At 39.9% G+C, this 20,642-nt stretch overlaps 1 protein-coding gene across 4 annotated transcripts in view; it reads right to left on the bottom strand.

The window, feature by feature from the left end:
- Positions 1 to 8,748: 8,748 nt before the first annotated feature.
- IL12RB2 (interleukin 12 receptor subunit beta 2) overlaps positions 8,749 to 20,642 on the bottom strand; it is an 82,815-nt gene continuing 70,921 nt past the window's right edge. For all 4 annotated transcript variants that reach the window (XM_059137810.1, XM_059137812.1, XM_059137813.1 and 1 more), the window contains 3 exons: positions 17,693 to 17,783; positions 14,723 to 14,822; positions 8,749 to 9,680 (listed from right to left, as the gene is read on the bottom strand). In XM_059137810.1, coding sequence (XP_058993793.1) covers positions 9,138 to 9,680; positions 14,723 to 14,822; positions 17,693 to 17,783 — 734 coding nt within the window. In that variant the 3' untranslated portion in view covers positions 8,749 to 9,137. The remainder of the gene's footprint in view (positions 9,681 to 14,722; positions 14,823 to 17,692; positions 17,784 to 20,642) is intronic.

Below are 20,642 nucleotides of genomic sequence, written 5' to 3'. Positions count from 1 at the left end.
ACCCATACATTTGTAATTTTGAAATTAACCTGTGTTGAGTGAGTAAAAACATAAGCCACATTTCCAAATCAGCTGGAAAAAGCCCAGAGTGTGATTAGTAGTACACTTTACAGAATGTTTAGTGACAAAGTTATAAAATGATCTCTTAACCAAATTTTCAGACCTAGTAATTACTAAACTAATTTTTTGATGTGATTTGCAAAATTGTCAAAAGTTTTAGCATTAAGATTATATTGACTGGCAGCTTTTAGAAATTTGGGTGGTCTCTTTTTTTTTGTTCAGCTTAGGTTTACCTTGGTCATGTTCTCTCACGTTGAAAAAAATCCCACTTGAATTTTAGGTTAAATAGAGATGATGTACAAGGACTGATTGAAGTAAGCATGTTTCAGGCTTGGAGGAATTCATTAAATCAAGGAATATAAGGAAAGAAAAATTGTAACTAAAGGATGAGAAGCTCAATTTCAGGAAATGATTAGTAGGATATAAAAATACATTAGTGAAGCTACTAAGATTTTGGCCTCAGAATGATGGCATTGGAAATGAGTACTGTTTAAATAAGTTGTACATCTAAGTTAGGAGTCCCCAGACTAAAGCCTTTGGCCTGTTTTTGTACAGTTCATGAGCTAAGAATACTTCTACATTTTTAAAGGGTTAAAAGCTTACTATACAAAAGATGGATGGAACACAAATCTTAAAACATCTGTCCCTTTATAGGAAATATTTCCTGACACCTGATCTAAGCTGTCATTCCCAGGTCAACAAATGAAAGTTTAGTTCTAGGTACAAATTAAATCATCCTACGCCATGGGAAGTTGTGAAGTTAGAAGTATCTTAAATCAAGTTACCTCTTAACTTCTATAATCAGAATAAGGGCACGATACCTGGTAACATTTAATAAAGATGGTCTTGTTATTTTAAGAAAGATTATATAACTTGTAATTTTAAATATATGTCCTGAAAACTTTAGGAAAATATAAATTTGCTGCAAGTATGTTTAATGCCGTGGTTGCAGTTTAATGTTTTATTTTTAGTACTCGTTTTGTCAGTGCTAAACTGTTCCAATGGGTTTTTCCTGTGAGGTGAGACTTGTGAGCATTTTGTATAGGTGTGAAAACGAATGTCTTTTTTCATGAACTCCATAGGTTGAGTTGGGGTTGAATTGCTTCTTGATGACTGAGTTTCTCAGAACTGCTTTTGAAGTATATTCATTTGGGCAGAATTTAGATTTTGTGCCATTGATTACCTTGTAAATAGCTAGAAGTCAGTATTGCTAAATGGAAGGAAAGAAAAGATGAAAAATGACCCATAGAAGTTAGGAAATTACCAAATTATGTTTTTGTTTGAGGTGTTACTGATTATGTAGGTACATAAGTGTTTTAAGTTGTTAACATTGTCCGTTTTGCTGCCTACTTGGCAGGGTGTTGTATTTCCTAGTATGCTTATGTGTATGCTGAGCTTCATGCTTGAAGACATATAAAGATAATTGTGATAACAACATCTTAATAATAACTAATAATTGTGATTAGTTATGGATTTTTTAAACCTATTGGATAACTGATACCAGGTGTTGAGAGAGGTGCTCTGGTGCTCTGACCTGGTCTTGAGAACGGTTTTATTTTTTAAATAGCTGTATAAAGTGTTAATGGTACGGAAAGGTGGAGAGCAAAGGGCTAATTAATATTCAGGATTTTGATATTTGGTGAACTGAGTACTAGAAATGGACAGTATTGTTTACACTATATTACCCTCAGTTGCATTTGTAGCTGATCATTTAAAAATTTTAGGACTTAAAGAGCTGTCTTAATTTGAAGAAATGGCACTGGTTTTCATCAGCCTAGCATGAAGATTCCTTATAAAGTTGTCCACCTAAATGTGGTTCTTGACATTTGAGTGCAGAGAGTTTTGTTACTTTGGACCTAAAATTTATTAGGTGATGAATAATGTCAATTTGCTGAATTCTTTGTTTTACACCTTGGGTGTAATAATCTATAGTGAAATATTTCTTTGTTTGACAACTTCACTCAAAGTGCTGAGACTGCAAGAAGTGGTTACAGAAATTGATGGCTAAACACATCAAAGAAGATGGTAGTTGTTGCCACCCACCCACCCTGCCAACTTCCAATTTGTTGGCTGAAAATGCTGTTGCCAGTATGATTGGTGAATTGAACTAAACAGATACTTTTCTGTTTAGAGCGAGAGTTGGTTTGTCTTTGATCTAGAAATACTGAATTTCCAGTGAAGCTTCTACACTGTTTTTCCAGTAAAGGAAGAACTTTTCCAGAAATTACAGATTTTGTTTCAGCATGATTTTATATACATAGTCACCGAGGTGTTAAGTGCTAAAGAGTGAAGAGTGCATGAGAAGAATGGATTGGATAAAGGTACTTTTGCAACCTGTTACTGGTCACTAGGAAGGAAATCAGCATAATTTAGCAGGTATATTTTATAATGGATAAGGGGCATTTAGTCACTATATTAACAAAACCCAGTAATTTTTTTTTTTTTTTTAAACAATTAGATCCCCCCCTTCCCCCCCAACACACACACTTGGGTCATGGTGGAACTCTGGAAGTCATGTTGACTGAAGTGGAGAAGGGCATTTGATGCTGTGTAATGCTAAGAATCTGAGAAGACATTCCTTTCAGGAGAAAATGGGCAAGATTTATTAGAAGATTGCCAATATATTGTTGATGAAGAACTGAAATAAGCACCTCCAGTTAAGGGAGGGCATTGATGTTCCCCTTTTTTCCAGGATCATCATCAGTCTTGCTACTTAAGAGTTATTAGATTTTAAAAATAACTGCAGATTTTTAGAGGAAAGAAATCTGAATTGATTTGAAGATTGCATCTGTAGTTGGAGAAATGACTTATGACTTAATTATCCTTGCAAGTTATTTTAGTCAATTGCAAGCAGGTCAAAGTGGGTGTTTTCTAAAAACTGTCTGCAGCTGCTTTGAAATCTACCCTGCCATAGACCAGGAGGGCTAAACTAAAGGGAGTGTATAGGAATGGAAAGGAATCTAGTCATAATGAAGTTGTAGTGCAAGTATGACGAGAGGACCTTTAGGAAAAGTATTTTATGCAGTGTCGTGGAAAGGTGGCAAGTGATTTTTTTTATTCATGGTGGCATAAAGTAAGATTTCTCTTTCTAAATGATACCTTATGACCCCCTATTTTCACCTTGAGAGTTTTTGTTTGGGGAGGACTAGGGATGGGTTGTCTTCAGGCTCCTTGGTTTAGGTGGCACAAAAAATGCGCCCTCTGCCTAACAGGCCACATTTGCTATGATTGCCATTTTAGCAGGTGAATTGAGATTTTCTTTCACAAAGAACAAGTGTCTTATGTTACTGGTTTGCATCCTATTTTGAAAGGTTTTTCTTTTTTTCTGCAGCTTTTTGAACTAGTAAAAGTATCCTGCTATGGGGCGTTCAGGCCTTTGCAGTGACAATTCAGGGCTTTTGGGAACAGTTTTTTTTATTCTCTGAGAAACCCCTGATAGTTATTATAGTATTTCTTTGGGGTCCTGTTATTAACTTACAGATAGTCAAATGTCTGAAATTGGCAAGGGAAGGGTATTTTGAACATCACCTTACATTTTTTTGCCAGGAGTAAGGCCAGGGTCTCTTATGGAAGAAATACTTAAATTTGTGGAAATTAAAAAGAGGCATGAATTTATTTTTAAAGGGAACCCATGACAGCACATGAGTAAGTTTGTATGTCACTTAGAAATGTGATTGGAAATCTCAGCAGAACCAACTGGTTGGTTTCCAACCAACTGGAATGGGTTTGCTGCCATAAATAAATGACCACTAGCAAAATGTGGAACCAATCACCACAAAGTGGAGGAAAAACAATTCACATACACAGCCCCAAGAAAGCCTTTGTGGAAAAAATTACTAGGTAAGTTGGGTGGGGTAATAGCTATTTTAATTAAACAGAAAACACGTTGCTCTGGTTATTTTTCTATTTAAAAATATAATGTACTTAGAGCTTTAACTCAGTTTATCAATTCCTTAAATAATGGGCTTTAGTGGGAGTGTTACCTCCTTTCTGTGGCCTAACTGCCTTCTATTATAGGATTTAAATTAGCTGGGTAGATAAATTTGCAAATTCAGGAGTGCCAGATATTTTCTGATCATTTGAGCTTTACCATGGTTTTAGGTAGCTTTCTCAAGAGTCTGTAATCTAGAACTTACGAAATATGGAAATGCCATTTTTTGGTTACCTAGTAAAAATAGGAAAGATTTTTATGGCATTAACAGTCAATTCTAGTCAAAACATCAGTTGATGTAAATTTGTAGAGCAATCTTACATAGGAAGTAATTACACAGTAAAGTTTATGCTCTGGAACAAGACTGTTCAGTATCAAGTACTAGTTTTGTGACTTAGGAGGTGGTTTCTGTTTCCCCACTTCTATAGTTTGAGTGCTGCATTACACCCTTCAAAATTGCATGTAGTAAGGACTGTGTTAGATGTTATTGATTGTTACTTTTGTTATAAGGGGGATTTGGGAAACGTTGGCTTGTCGTATAAACTTTGTATTTCCAAGAACCATTGTTATTACCCTAAAATTTCCAACAACCACCCTCACTGAGTGTGTCATCTACTTTGCCTTTTCTGCTGTGCCTTCTGACAGGAGTACTATTGGTCAGTGAAAGTGCCAGACACGGTGGAGGATGAAAGCGACATGGGCTTAAAGTGCTCAGTAGGATCTGTCTCTAGATCCACTGTTTCAAGTCTTCGGAAAGAAATTGGTAATACTTCATATTTTACTGACTTTTTCCAATTATAAAAGTAATGAGTATTTGGTGAAAAGAATGCAGAAATGTAATTTTAAAACCTATGGCTGGAGATAACCGCTAGCATTTTGGTGTATATTCTTCCAGTTTTTGTTGTGTTTTGTTTTTGCATTGATTTTTATAAAAAGTGAGAGGATTGTCTTCAGCCTTTTGTAACTAACCGTTTCCATGTCAAGTATCATTATACTTCTATAAAGACTGTATAGTATGCTTTTCAGCAGTTCTATAATCCATTCAAATTTCAGGCATGTTAAAATGGGGCAGGGGGAACGTCCATCATAGAAATTGATGAAATATTACAGTTTAATTAGCAGTTTTTCCTACTCAGAACGTAAAGTAATGGTGTATCTGAAAACTCGTAGAATCAGATTCCATGAAATTGAGTGTTTCATTATATGGATTATGCTATAACCAGGTTCCTACTGAAGGGCATTTAGGCCCCTCTCCATTTTCATCTATGCTGTAATCAGTCCTTGATCCAACTTAATTTATACTGTTCTTTAGTCTACATTGCTAGGAGTGGAGTTACTTATTCTAGTTTTACTGAATATTATTGCCCAACTGCCTTCCAAAAGGAGCCAGCTAACATTCCTATTTGTGAATACCAGTGTCTCTGGTTAATACTGGCTAATTTTCCTCTTGATTTTGCTAATTTGGTAAGTGGAAAAATGGTATTTAACTTTCATTTCTTTGATTACAGGTGATTGTTTCATGTTTCTTGGGCAGTTACATGTATTTTGAGTTGGCTCGGTCTATTTTTCTTTAGTGTTGGCTTTTATATTGATTTCTTAAAAACACCTAAGTTATTTTGGGCATATATTGCAAATATTTTTATCTTATTTGGTGTAAGTGTTTGCAAAGTTTTAATTATTTATTATTAGTTTATTCTTATTTAGGCTATGATGTTAAGATCTGACTCCTTTCTATTGACAGCCAGTTGATTGACTTACTTACCTTTTATTAGTGGAAAGAGACCTTTCTGCTCTCTAATTATTCTAGAGAAGTGATTTTACTTTAGAGTTCACCTATCAGCCTTTCATAGGGTAGATAATATGAATGTTCAGGAGTCCTTCAGATCAGGAAGAGAAAAATGGGATTCCTTTGGAATGTTTGAGCTGCAATATTGGAACAGATCACAACTGTACCAGATGAAGGAAAAAGAGGCTAATGGAGAAAAACCAAGAATCAAACATAAGGGATTGACTAGAATAGAATGTGCCTAGCTTGGCATGTCTTTGGCCTCAGGGCATTGGTGAGTTGCAGCTGTGGGCTATTAATGGAAGCTGAGAAATTAGGACAGAATGGAAGGGAAAAGTCAGTAAAGGGAAAGAACTAGATAACACTAGTTAGACTTTATTGCCAAAAAAGAAGACAGGCCCAAGAAATAGGATCTCTGGCTTTTGGGAAAGAGGGCCCTTTGAGGGGCAATTTAAGATAAGGATCTCTGTACAAGAATTAGTGGTGGAGACTCCCATGTATCCACTAAGAGTGAACTTGAACTCGATTTGTGGTATTTAGGTCTCAGAGAATAAGGAATTTGATGTGTTTCAAAGGAGCAGAGATTTCTGGGTTGGCTTTGGGATGTGTAGAAGGAATGAGGATTGAAATCAAAGGTAATTTTCCTGAGTAATAAAAACTGAGCGTATGAGTATTCATGAGCCTCACCTAGTCCTGGTTAAAGGAGGCAACCTGACTTGGTATTTTGACTGCATCTGCAGGATGAGGGGATTGTGAAAACTACTTGGCAAGGGCAGGACAATGGTTACCCATCCTCTACTGTTCATGAGAAGAGGGTATTTTATCTGGCAAAGTGAGCAGCTAAAGTTCAAAGAGATCTTTAAGAGCTACTGCTACATGTATTATATAGTAATGTCAATGAACAGTAGGGTAGAATGTTGGGAGTGAAGAACAAATACAAATTCGGTTGTCCCAATAAAGAGGAAGCAGGCACAGCTAGACTGGCTTCTGGAATAGAAGGAACAAGTGATAGTGGCAGGTGATGATTCTTTTTATCGATGGCCTACTTTGAAACAGGCATGGTGCTGGGAAGGCAGATTACCATCATCCCTGCCTTCATGTTATTTACAGTCCAGTAGAAGAAGTAAGTGGGCATCATGCTTAGGGAAGCAATGAGGGGGCGAGACCTCTGCAGTCTTAGAAGGAGCCTTTAGGAATCAAGGAGGTCTTTTTTTAAATGACTTTTTAAAAAACTTTCTTTTTTTACTTTTTTAGGAAAACAAATGCATTATCACCCAAAGACAGGAAAAAGTCTCTAGGGGAAAATAAGAAGATTGGAGCTGGGTGTTGGGTCCAAGGGGGGAGGGGATGAATGTCTAAGATGGATATCAGGCAATCAAAATCAGAGATAAATAAAGCAGGTATTAGAAGAAGAGAAGCTTGCCTCCATTGTCAAGAGGTGGTAAGTTATCCAGCTTCTAAGGAGGTGGCCTTGTCTGTTACAACCCAGTTTAAACAGTCAAACATGGGGCACTAAATCCTGGGTATAGACAAGCCAACACTGAAGCTGCTGAGCTGGAAGAAACCATGTGTGAAGGTGTTTCTTAGCACCTATTTTAGTATATGTGCTACCGAAGCGAGCACGTTTCTTAGCACTTAAATAGAGAATAGAGATGTAAGGAAGGAACTTAAGCTTTTCAAAGAAAGCCTGAGGAAACTAAGTATGTTTGGAGTGTCTGGGAATATAGATAAAGAATTAAATATGAAAATGCATAGCAGATGTTCACGATTTCAATTTCTAAAGCTCTGAGGGACATCTGGTAAAACCAACACTGTCTCAGTGCCCATGTTTGGGGTGGTGTCAGGGTAAGGAGTAGGCTCCAGGGCTTGGCAGGAATTTAAGAAAAAGGTTCTTGGACTTTTGTTCCTATTTGGGAAGGGCACTAAGCATTTTGAAAGACTTCCCTACCAGCTTCGCAGAGGGGCCTATAGTGAAGGGACAGAGGCATGATGGAATAAGGGAGGGGGACAAATCAGGGCCACAGTTTTAAATGAGTAAAACATATGTTCCAAGTTCATGCTGAGAAAAAAGTATCTTATAGGCTCAACTTGAAGTCCAGCTCCGTCTTCCTGAGGAAGGAAAAATAGGATGACTTGGGGCGAAAGGGATGACACAAGTGTAACCTTAGTGATTTGGGTCTTAGACCCTGAGACAGCCCTGATCCTGAAGGCAACAGCTGCTGCAGCAGAAGGAAGAGGAAACAAGGTGTCAGCCTTTGGCCCACTACTTTCCAAGACACTGGATTTCAGAGAGGGAAAGCTGTTAGCCCAGGGTCTTCATGGAAGGTTTATGGTAACTTTCCACCATAAAGCTGCTCTTGATTCACTGAAAGAGGGTGATGATGAAACAATAGGAAAAAGGTACATTTGTGTAGGCTTTCATAAGGACAGTCACGACCATCTTGGGGGGACTTTTATGTCCTTATCTGTAAAACAGGGTTGATCTGTTTTGAAAACTCCCTATAATGCTTACTGGTGTATCCGTCATTTTGATCTGTGCCCTCCAGTACAGTAGCCACTAGCCATGTGTAACTAATAACAGTCAAAATCCGCTTACTCCCTCAGTTCTACTACACAAATTCCAAAGTGGCCAATAGCCAATGTGGTTCATATCTACTGCGTTGAACAGTGAAGATATATAAACATTTCTACCTTAGGCCTATTGGATACTACTGACCTAGGTGTATGACCTGCTATGGAGTAGCTGCTTTATAAACTGTTGAGTGAACAGTCCCCTGCACTGTTAGTGAGAGGCTTGGTTTGAACTCTACCCTTTCCCTTTCCCGACAAACAGAGCCAAGAAGTTGTAGGAAACCAGATTGGAGTCTAGGTGCACACAGTGTACAAGTGACCATTGGACAACATGGGTTTGAATTGTGTGGGTCTATTTAGGTGGATTTTCTTCAGTGAATATAGTATAGTACTATGAATATATTTTTCATATGACTTTTGTAACATCTTCTCTAGCTTTATTGTAGAATACAGTATATAATACATACACAAAATAGGTTATCAATAAGAGTGGTCATCAGGCCAACAGTTATCTTTCTGGGGAGTCAAAAAAATATGCTGGTTTAAGCTTGTGCCCTTAACCCTCACATTGTTCAAGGATTACCCATAATCCCAAGGCCCTCTAGAGAAGGCAAGATGTGTATCTGGGTTAAGGCCCATTCTCAGTTCCCAAGATTGATCCTGAGCTGCTTGTCTGCCCTCTAGTTGCAAACCTGATGGTAATACCTTAGAGGTGTTGGCCACTGGAGTAGAAGTCTGGGGAGGTGGGACACATTCAGGGTTGGGGACACATTGTCCAAACTTCACCACTTACAGCATGAGGGAGTTGCATCCCATCTTTAACCGATCCAGAGTCAGCTTCTTGTCACAAGAGAAGGTGAGTGGGTGAAGGGAACTTGAAGGGAAAATGGAAAGAGAGATGTGTTGAGGTTCTAGTTCTTCCATAGGGTCAGTTATAGGAACCTCATGTGAAGGGAGATACTCTATATTGGAAGGTAAGTATCCCTCATGGGTGGGAAGGTAGTCCACTGGGAGAACTGTCAAGGGGCTCGCTAGGTGTCCTGGCTTTGAGTCAGAGCCCCTGCTCCCCAGCATCTTGTACAGATCCACGAGTTGTGCTGTCTCTGCTATGAGAGCTTTTGAAGGTGGTAGGCTTGAAGCACTGTACTGTGTGTCTTCCTCAGAGGTATAGTGACCTTGGACTCCTTGCCCCTTGTCTGGCCAGCTGGGGTGATAGGGATGTCTGAAGAGTGGGGTTACTTGATGAAGGACTTCAGTGATGATCAGGGTCTCAGGTTCTTCAGGATTGGGCGGGTCTGTCAGGAGTCTGCCCGAGGGCAGCTGCTGCTTCTCCTGAGAAAGGGGAGGGAGAGACTGATACAGCTATGTTATGTAAGTAGCCCTTGGCAACCGACTTTTCCAGGGTTATGAAAGGCGTCACAGCCTGCACTGCCTAGTTGGCTCAAGGTGGGACTCTGTGGGCCCTTGACTTTGTGACAGGAGTGAAGCAGTTAACATCGTCAGGGAGCAAGATGAGAGCCATGGCTCTTTAACACCCCCAGCCAGTGAGTAACTTACTATGCAGCTCAACCCTCAACCAGACTCTTTCTGATGAGTCCCAACTGCACTAGCTGTTTCTCTAGGATAGAGGGCATAGTAGGTGCAAAGCCAAGGCTGGGCTTGCTCCTGTCTGGGGGAGGAGCCAGAAGACTTTCAAAAAGTCACACTGGAGCTGAATCTTGAGAAAGTTAACTTTTCAAGTAGGGATGTAATGGGCCAAGAGGACTGGTCTGTTCTGGAATCTGCTAGTTCTTTTGCCAGGCGAACAGGCTTTGGAAATTTGAGGTCACATGATGAAGAGTTTTGTTTTGTTTTTTTTTTTTTAAGGGATGCTAATGACTTCAGGCTTTGCTGAAAGGTTCAGGGTAAACTGGAATCTGGATTTCCTTGGAAAAACTGTTCATTCTTTTTCCCCCTATGGCTGATTTTGTTTGCTACTTCTCTGCCTTCTCTTTGTCAGTATCACATCAGTTACTGACTCTTCAATATCCTAATTCTTTCCTTTCCCAATTTACTGCAGATTCCAGTGTCCAAGTGCAAGCACTTTGTTAACATTTCTCTTTCCATGCTTTAGTGGGCTCTACCTGCCCCTCAAAACTATCTTTCCCACTGACTGCTTGATCTTTCTAAAGCAGACTTCCAAAGCCTTCATCATCTCAGACTTAATCTGCAGTGAAGCTTTTAGCCTTTAGTTTGTCAGGTGCCTGCACTTTCCTCTCCCTCCCCATGTCTACATTCAGAAACTAAGGCACACCATCCTGTTTGTTTTTTTTTTTAACACATTTTTTGCAGTGCCACTACCACACTGGTGCTTCCACTGCTAGCCTCCACCCTACTTTTGTTTGCTGCACCATTTCTTGCTTGATGCCCTTACTCTCTCATGAAGACCCTCCTGATTGTTTCTGCCACTGGACTCCCAACAACAGCAAGGAAACCATCAGGTTCTTGACACATGGTATTTTATACGATTGCTCTTTTTTTTTTTTTTTGCATGCCCATATACCATCTATAAACAAGGATCATTCATGCCTTAAGAGGAGTAGAATGACAAAAAAATAGCCTTGGTACAGTGGTACTCTACAGGATGGGCAAATTCCTTCAACTCTGACCTTTGGTTCCCTTATCTGTCAAATGCCAAGTTGTGTAAGAGTGTTTAGGTCTGGATTGGCCTCTGATGTCCCCTTCTTTCCTCGAGCGTGGCAAGCATCCAACAAGTGAATGATGGTGCTGCCTCAGGACACACTTCCACAAAGGACACTGACAAGCTAGAGGATAAGTGTGTGTTTCTTTCTTGGGAGTGTGCTTTTTTCTGATCATCACCCAAATTGGCTGTGGCAGAATGGTCTGGCTTGGTAGATGGCCTTCAGCTCTGGGAAGCAGAGCTAAAAAAAAGCACTGTAACCCAGATGTGGGAGAGACTATACAGAATGCAGAAATGGTTTGTTTCTTTTGTAAGGTGAGGCATTTGCTATGCCTTCTTGAAAGCTTTGACAATATTGATAGGGCTTGCTCCTCAGAGCTTGTACAAAGCAGGCCCTCCGGCTAACCAGGCCTGGGGCGAGGCCTCTGGGACCACTATTAGCTCAGGTACCTTATGGACACTGTTCAGTTTCTACAAGTTCAAAATGGAGAACATCCCTGCAATCCTCTTTATGGTTTGGCTTTTTCTCTAGAGCTTGGAGACATGTTACATTTTAGCCACATCTTAAAAAGTGGTAAGGGGGAATCTAAGGCCTGGGAACTCAAAGAGTTCTGAGAATTTTGTTAGAGGTGAAAGACATAATACTGTGTTTCTAATGTTTGCCTCAGCCTATTGCCAGGAGAACAGTTTAGGTCTTTAAAAACAGTCCACCTACTTTAGAGGTCAAGTGACATGGAGTTCTGAGGCTACTACCTCAAGGCCATCATAACAGATGCCATGTTTAAGCAAAATCTTATTTTTTAATTTACCAGTTATTTTTTCAAAAGATACATATGCACATAGTTTTGTAAAAAAAAAATTTAAAGATTTTAAAGTCTGAAGAGACTTCATAATGAAAATTAAGTGACCCTCTTACCTCCAACCTGCTACCCAAAGGCAACCAATACTAGTTTCAGATGCAGGCTTCCAGAAATATCCTGTACACATGCTGCAGTTGTGTATGTGTATAAAACCTCCCTCCTTTTTATACAAATGAGAACCCATTTTAGACAACTGTTAAAAACTTTTTTTTCCACCTTCAAATATCTTAGGGATTTTTAGACATGTAGATCTCTCTCTTTTTTTTTAGTAGTTGCTTAAATACTTTTGTATGGATGTACCCACATTTAATCTGCTCCCCTGGTGGCAGGCTATATTATGCCCAACTTTTTGGCTTCTGTTTACAGTGCTACAATGAACAATATATAAACTATACAACCTTGGACACATGGATGGCAATTTCTATGAACTTTTCTCTGTGCTACTGTCTCTAACCCTTTGTGTGTCTTTCCCAGCATTTCTTCTAGGTTTTTACAGTCTTCATGGGCCCTACACGCCTCTGTTTCTCCTCATGCCCAAACAGGCAAACAGAGACCATGACGCCAAAGCTGTAATTTTGGGAGCCAGGTGTCCGGGACTGACCCAGAGATGCTTCCCACCATGCTATTTCAGGCTCTTAGGATGTAGGACTGTGGAATCTCAGCAATGGAAGAGAGATCTTAAAGCTCAGCTGATGGAGCTTCTACTTGGATCCTCTCTGACACCGACAATGGCATCCTTATTGAATGCATGCCCATAGGTCACCACAAGACTGCCACCAAGTGAGAGCCCAGTACGTGAACACCTGTTCAGTTAGTCTGTTTAGCTCAGAAGTATTGACTCCTAGAAACCCTATGCACCCTATGCTTAAAGGAGATCTTTTAGAGTATGTAATATAATGGCAGATAGCACATCCTACTTGTATATGAATCCAGGATCCACCATTTATTAGCCAACTAGTGTTGGGCAAGTTACTTAGTCTTCTGTGCCTCAATTTTCTCATCTGAGAAGTGAGGATAAAAATAATACAACCTTAAAAAAAAAAAAAACTATAAAGCTGTTGTATGGATTAGATTTTAATGCGTGAAAGAGGTTTTTAAAGTACCTGGCATAGAAAAGCTATATGGCTATATATATATATATGCCTTATTTTTTCATGCTTGGCTTTATTGCACTTTGCAGATACTGTGTTTTTTTGCAAAATGAAGTTTTGTGGTAACCCTGCTTCAAACAGGTCTGCTGGCATCATGTTTCTAACAGCATTTGTTCACTTTGTGTCTCTGCATCACGTTTTTATAATTCTTGGAACATTTCAAACTCATTGTTATATTTGTTATGGCGATTTATGATCAGTGATTATGACTTGCAGAAAGCTCAAATGAGGATTAGTGTTTTTTAGTAATAAAGTATTTTTTTAATTAAGGTATTATGTATATTGTGTTTTTAGACAATGCACTGAACACTTAATAGGCTACAGTATAGGATAAATAATAACTTTTATGAGAAACCTAAAAATTCACTTGACTTTATTGCAATATTCACTTTATTGAAGTGGTTCACAATCAAAGCAATAAATCAGAGGTATGCCTGAATATATGTATATGTAAACATATGAATATATTATTTAATAATACATAATATACTGTATTATATATAATACAGTATGTATATGACATATATATATAATCAAATATATGTCTACCTATATAAAAGCTACTGTTGTTATTATTGTTCTTGCTATTGAAACTTAACTGGGACAAAATTCCTCAATAGTGAAAGATGTCAGGTGTGAGTCTTCCTGGGAAGAACCACCTTTGCCTTGCATGATCCATGTGCCTTAACGTGACGTCTTCATCCTCATAACAGTTTACATGGGAGATACTGTCAATTCCTGTTTTACAGAGGATGAAACTAGGATTCAAGATCATCAGGACAGTTGCCCAAGCACAATCCACCATAATAAGTGGCAAAGGTGGGGTTTGCACCCAAACTTTATTTCAAAGGCACTAACAGCAGTGACTTCAGTTCTCATTGAGGCAGACATGGCTGAAACCTGCTCTCTCCCTGAGCAACAGCTGGTACCACTGGCTTCTGGCTTGAGGAAGGGTGTGGATGAGAGAATGCACTGTGTAACTGAGAAGAATCTTGGAGGAGAATGCTTATGAGGTGCAAGGAAGAGGGTGGGCTGCCAGGGTCCTGGGCAAGAATGCTGGCATACCGCCTTCCTCCTCTTTGCTTCCCTGAAATGCACAGTCTTGCTCCATGTTCAGATGCCTCCAACTCCTAGAACCCCCACCCAAGATGGCCATCTTGCCCACAGTGAGCTATTCTTACCTCCTTGGGCCGTGCGGCAGTGCCCTTCTCATCCTTCAGTCTCTGCTCTCCTATCTACCAGCCGAGCAACCTCTCCTTCTTTAAAACCTTTTCCTTACACAATGGAATGACTTACTGGCTTCCTGCCAACACCAAAATAGTCTGAGCTCTATTTATCTGTTCTATGCTCAGGACAGGAAATGTCACGGTAAAGCTCCAATTCTCTTGAATTTGGATGAGTCAGGCTAGTGCTCAGCAAAAGGCAAAAATACGTGCTTTTTAATTTTTTTTGAAGTAGTTGAGGTGAGGAAGGGAACATAAGGCAGAGAGAGGAATGAAAAGCTATAGGTCTTTTAGTCTTTTCGTCATAAGCTTCGAAAATTCCTGTGCATGGGAGTGTGACTCAGTAACCTAGCACAGGGGGGTCCACCTATCCATAGGAACTAAGCACTTGGTAACTAAGAGTGGGAAGATTACATCACTGGAATCCCATCAACTCACCAGTAAGCCTTTATAACCTTACCTCCACAATGGGGTATTTCTTGGCCCAGGTGCTGTTCGCTGGGTCTGGAATTTCTTTACTACACCACTGAGGTCTGAGGGCCAAAAGGAGAACAGATACCCTATAGATAAAACAATGACATCTGGTTAAATGTGCCCACAGTGGCGTGACAGCACTGGTGCACTGATTTCATTGTAGAGGTAGTTCAGTATGGGGGTATGCAAATGAATACAATAAAGCCCTGAAGGAGAAACATGATGCATCATTCAGGGCTAGACTAGTTTTCTCTGGTCTGGGTAGATGATAGAGTCATGATGCAGCCATTTGGGGTTTGCTAAATAAACAATGAAACTTTTACTCAATGTAATGTTTAGCTGTCACTCTCCAGCCGTGCATTCATTTCACAGTGGTTAAACCCCTAATGTGTGATGAGCGCATGCCACATACTGGAGATGGAATAGCAAGCAAGAAGACATGGCTCCTATCCGTGGGGAGCTTATTATTTAGGTTAGAATGTTTATAAAGTGTTCATGATAACAGGTAAACTATTATGATAAAAGTAAACAACAACAACAACAAACCCTTAAAGAACAAAACAGGATACAAATGGCATAAGTAGTTTGAACATAACCAATTTTTTAAAAAATGCCCAGAAAAAAATGCCAGAGAGAAATAATCCAAACTGTTAACAGTAGTTGTATTTGATAATTAGAAGAAATATGGGTCTTTTTTTTTTTTTCTTTCGATCATTTCTGGGTTTTTGAAAAAAAATTTTTTTTAAGATTTTATTTATTTATTTGACAGACAGAGATCACAAGCAGGCAGAGAAGCAGGCAGAGAGAGAGAGAGAGAGAAAGGAGAAAGGAGAGAGAGAGAAAGAGGAGGAAGCAGGCTCCCTGTTGAGCAGAGAGCCTGATGTGGGACTTGATCCCAGGACCCTGAGATCATGATCATGACCTCAGCCGAAGACAGGCTTAACCCACTGAGCCACCCAGGTGCCCCATTTTTAAATATATTTTAAAATGTGTTCATATTACTTTTGTGACATGGAAGGAAAACATTCCTTAAACTGTTTCTTATAAATGCATGTGACTTAAATGTTTTATTTTTTAAAATTTGAAACTAATACGAAACATTTTTGAAAAATTGGCTTTAATAAGCTTTGATGTTTAATAAGAGTAGAAAGCTTCCAGGATGTTTAGTCCTTTGAAGCAAGAGATGTATGTGCCCCTGTGACAGTTTTTCTCCAAACAAATGTGAGCAGATCATGCAGATGAGGACGGTACCCAAGGGATTGGGGGTCAATAAAAACCTGGAAGGAAACAGGATCCCTAATGATTGTGTGGAGCACAGCTGCCAACCAACCTGGATGACTCACGTCAGGACTACTCTGTGGGAGAGCAATAAACTATTTTATTAAAGCCACCGATCTGGGGATTTTTTTTTTTTTAACAAAAAAGCCTTCACCCTAACTGATATTTCCCTAAAGAAGATGAATGTGATCCTCTTTGACTCTATTCGAATTAAACTTTTTCAAAGTCTACCTAAAGAGAACTCTGCTTTGAAGTATCTATCACACATGGGAGCTTCAATAAATGCAAAGCTTTTCAGTCAAGTTCAATGGCTAGTAGAATGACTTTGAGCTTGTATTATTTTGACCTCTTCTTACTTTATACATTTGGAAAAAACTCTGTATCGAATAACTCATTAAAAATTTCTCTTTACAAAATCATACCTGTTTAAAGAAATTGTAGAAAATAGTTAAACAGGACTACAATCACCTGTTATTCTATCCTCTGTTAGAACCACCATTAACATTTTGGTGCATATCTCTGAGATAGAGAGTATTAATCACTTCCCAATACTCGACCTTCTTCCTTAGGTAGAGGACCCTGATATACTGGGATGACAATGAGCCTAGATGTAAGATGACAGTTTTAAGTTTCCTTTACCCTACCACATTCTGGCCAGTGTGGTGTAACCAAAAGTGTCCTAACTTTTTCATGTAAAGGCTCCTGAACAGGGATGTGTGGGCGCTTTCCCTCCTTCTGCCTGTAGTTGTAGAATGCAGGCATGACGACTATAGTTCCTGCAGTCATTGGACCATGAAGTGAGCCAAGGGATGAAAGCCAAGAAAGGATAGTGGCACAGAATAACAGAAAGAGCCTAGATCCCTAATTGCTACTATACCAGTCCTCAACCTAAGTTTACATCATTAACTTGGGTGAAAAACTCAGCTAGTTTAAGTCCTATAATTGGCTTTTTATGTTACATAGAACCAAATTTAATGCTAGCTGATATATCTTGCATATAGGGTGTGTGTGTGTGTGTGTGTGTGTGTGTGTGTACTTTTTAAAAAGTGAAAGTATGTAATTCTTTACAACCTTTTTAACATGTAATATTGCAAATATTAACCATTTAATTTTCTTCTACCTCTTTAATGGATATAATATGCCATACAGCATTAGATACAATTTGATGTAGGAAACCAGTCCCATATCACTGGGCATTTAGGTTGTTTCAAATTGTTCTCCCTTAATGAAAAATAATTCGGTGAACATATTTGCCACTAAATATATGCATATACTTATGATACACTTGTAATAAATTTCTTCTTACAAATTGCTAGGTCATAGGTATGTTTTAATTTTTTTTTAAGATTTTATTTATTGACAGCCCAAGCAGGGGAAGCGGCAAGCAGAGGGAGAAGCAGGCTTCCTACTGAGCAGGGAGCATGATATGGGGCTCGATTCCAGGACCCTGGGTTCATGACCTGAGCTGAAGGCAGATGCTTAACTGACTGAGCTACCCAGGTGCCCCAGTATCTTTCAATTTTTTTCAATTAATATACACTGTTGTCCAACAAAGTAGAATAAATTTAATCTGCTACCAGAAATGTTTGAGAAAACCCATTTCTCTGACCCATAGTGGCAACAGCTATTGTCAATAAAAAAATAAATTTACTGAAATTTGAAAATGTAACCAACTCACTTTTGTCGGAAGTAACGCATTGAGAAAATGCCCACTATGACGACAGCAACACAAATGCTTGGTGCCACAAACACACTCCAGTTGGCTTTACCTGAAAAGTTAGCAAACCCTGTGACTTAGTTATCTGCAATGAACATGTAAAAAGACATTTTCGTGAGCCCTCTGGCACCTACCCACCTACCCACCTACTGGATAGCCAGGCTCAAGAACAAGGTCAACTTGTTTTTGTCCCTTCAGTTGGGTAAAAGGGGCCTAAGGTTCTAAGGAAGGGGCTCCAGCCCTACAAGGGCTCCTTCCTCTAACAGGGGCAGAAGGAGAAGGGGGTGTGGTATACAAAGCATTGGCTGTGAACAGGGAGGCCCGAATTCTAGTCCTGGCTTTGCCACTGACAGCTATGTGATCAGTGGACTTCAGATTCTTGATCTATAAAGGTTGAATGATGACGTCTACAGGTTGCTGTGAAGATTAGAGATGGTGCATATGAAGCACATGGCGATGTATCTGAATATAAGCAGCCCTTGAGAAATGTTATGACCTATTTCACCAAGCCATTGGAAAAGCTTAATGTTTTTTTTTTTTTTTTAAGATTTTATTTATTTGAAGAGAGAGATCATAAGTAGGCAGAGAGGCAGGCAGAGAGATGGGGTGGGGGAGGCAGGCTCCCTGCTGAGCAGAAAGCCCTATGCAGGGCTCGGTTTAACCCACTGAGCCACCTAGGCGCCCTAAGGGAAAGCCTTCTGTTTTAGTAGGGTCTTTGAAATTGTTCTGATTCCTTGCTATGACTATGCAGTTTGCAATGTGTTAGGATTCTTCATTAATTCATCCAGTTAATGAGTATTAATGCATTAAGCCCTCTTGGGTGCTGGGATGCACAGATCACTAGGACATTGGCTCTGCTGTCTTAAGTCATGAATCTAGTCCAGGAGGCATGTGTAAACATGTAAATAAACCATGATGCCATGGGGTATACATAAAGGCATGTACAAGGCAGTGTAGCAGGATTCAGCATGGGAAATGACATCAAGGGGAGCCCAGGGTGTTCTCCCAAAGACACAATGTGAAAAGTGACAGATCTGAAGGATGGAGCCAGCAAAGCAGACAAGTTAGGGAGGCAGACTAGACACAATTAGGCAAAGGCATGGAAAGAGCAAACAGTGTGGCACTTTCCAGCAACTACAGGTAGTCTGGTCTTGCTTTCAAGTATAAGTGATGAGCGTATGGCAGAGGATGAAGCTACACAGGTGAACAGAAGCAGATCGTGCTGGGCTTGGGGAGGGAGCAGTTTGAATTCCGGTTTAAAGGGCCTTGGGGAACCACAGGAAGTGGAATGTCAGCATGGAGCAGGGTGTCTTGCAGAAAGATTCTCCTGTTCCACAGCAGGGCATGTAGATGTGGGGACCTGGGGGAGAGAGGGTGAGCAAGGAGGGATGAGAAGCCACAGCCCTGCCAGCCCCCATGAGAGGTGTGTCACGGGGGCTGAAGGGGGCGGGGGGAAGTTGACGCAGGCAGCTTTGCTACTCCCACCACTCAATCAGCACGATCTGACATTTCCTTAGCATGTGCCGTCCTTCCTGGGCAGATGGGACAAGTCTGGAGTACCACAAGTAGAAAGATGCTGAGTCGTTAATCCACTTAATCCCTCACAAGTTAGCTTCCATGGGAGTACTAGGAGATGGGCTTTGTCAGCTTTCCCAGTGGAGAAGTACCTGGCATAGAACAACAAAGTCCCGAATGATCAACCTAATACCCCATGTTGCAAAGCAAGAACAGCTTGTTTCATGCTTGGAGAAGATGCAGACAGGTGCTGCCAGAGAGAACAGCACAGTTTAGCCCGCAGAGGGAAGCCCATGCTAGCTAGGTCACTTATTTATGTACTCCAATTTAACTGAAGTCACTAGAATCTAAGTTTGAACTGTAGTTCTACCATTTGCCACTTCTATGACTTTGGGTAATTTTCTGTACCTTCTTGGCGTTATAAAAAGGCATCCTCGCTCCATATTTCTTTATTCATTTTGAATAGAGTGCCTCCTGGTAATGTAGCCAGGTACAATCATGTAAAGCAGACACTTCATGTGGCTGTGGTCAGGATTAAATGAGTAAAAGTACGTGTTACACAGACTGAATTGTGTCCTCCCACCCCCAAAATCCTATGTTGAAGTTCTAACCTCCAGTACCTCAGAAAGTGACCGTATTTGGAAATGGGATCACTGCAGATGTAATTAGTTAAGATAAGGTCAGACTGGAGTAGGGTGGCCCTAATCCAGTATGATCAGTGTCCTTTTAAAAAAGGAAATTTGAACAAAGACACACACAAGGAGAATTCCATGTGAAGATGAAGACAACGGTCTATAAGCCAAGGAACACCAAAGACTGCCACTCAACTTGGAGGGGAGAAGCAGGGAGCTGATTCTCTCATAGCCCTCAGAAGAAACAACTCCGCCGACACCTTGAACTCAAGGCTTCCACAAGTGTGAGAAAATAAATTACTATTGTTTAAGCCACTCAGTTTGTGGCCCTTTGTTACAAGAGCCCTAGCAAAATAACTACAGTATGCAAAGTACTTAACACAATGACTGCTGCATAGTAACTATCTGATATGAAGTAGCTGCTATTATTGAGATTATTCTCATTGGGCACTGGAACAGTTATTTAGTGAACAAGTACCATACTAGACCTTGAAGATAAACAGATACCAGTTCCTGCCTATTGGATTCAGAGTTTTGAATAGGGGTCAAATGTAGTGCATTATGAAGGATTATGTTGATGCATTTGGGAGGGTTTCCTGGAGGAGGAAACATTTAGACTGAGTTTTGAAAGGTAAGTAGGTACTATCTCCAAGCAAACCATGAAGTACTCCATTTAAAGGAAACAGCAAGTGCAAAGGTGTAGCAGCAAGAAGGTAACTGATAAATGAGAGAAACTCTGATCATTTCTATGCCAGACATAGTGG

This window comes from Mustela lutreola, chromosome 10, assembly GCF_030435805.1.
Source record: "Mustela lutreola isolate mMusLut2 chromosome 10, mMusLut2.pri, whole genome shotgun sequence".
Taxonomy (NCBI): Eukaryota; Metazoa; Chordata; class Mammalia; order Carnivora; family Mustelidae; genus Mustela; species Mustela lutreola.
Note: the sequence above shows the minus strand (reverse complement) of the source record. Positions and strands in the feature narration are given on the sequence as shown.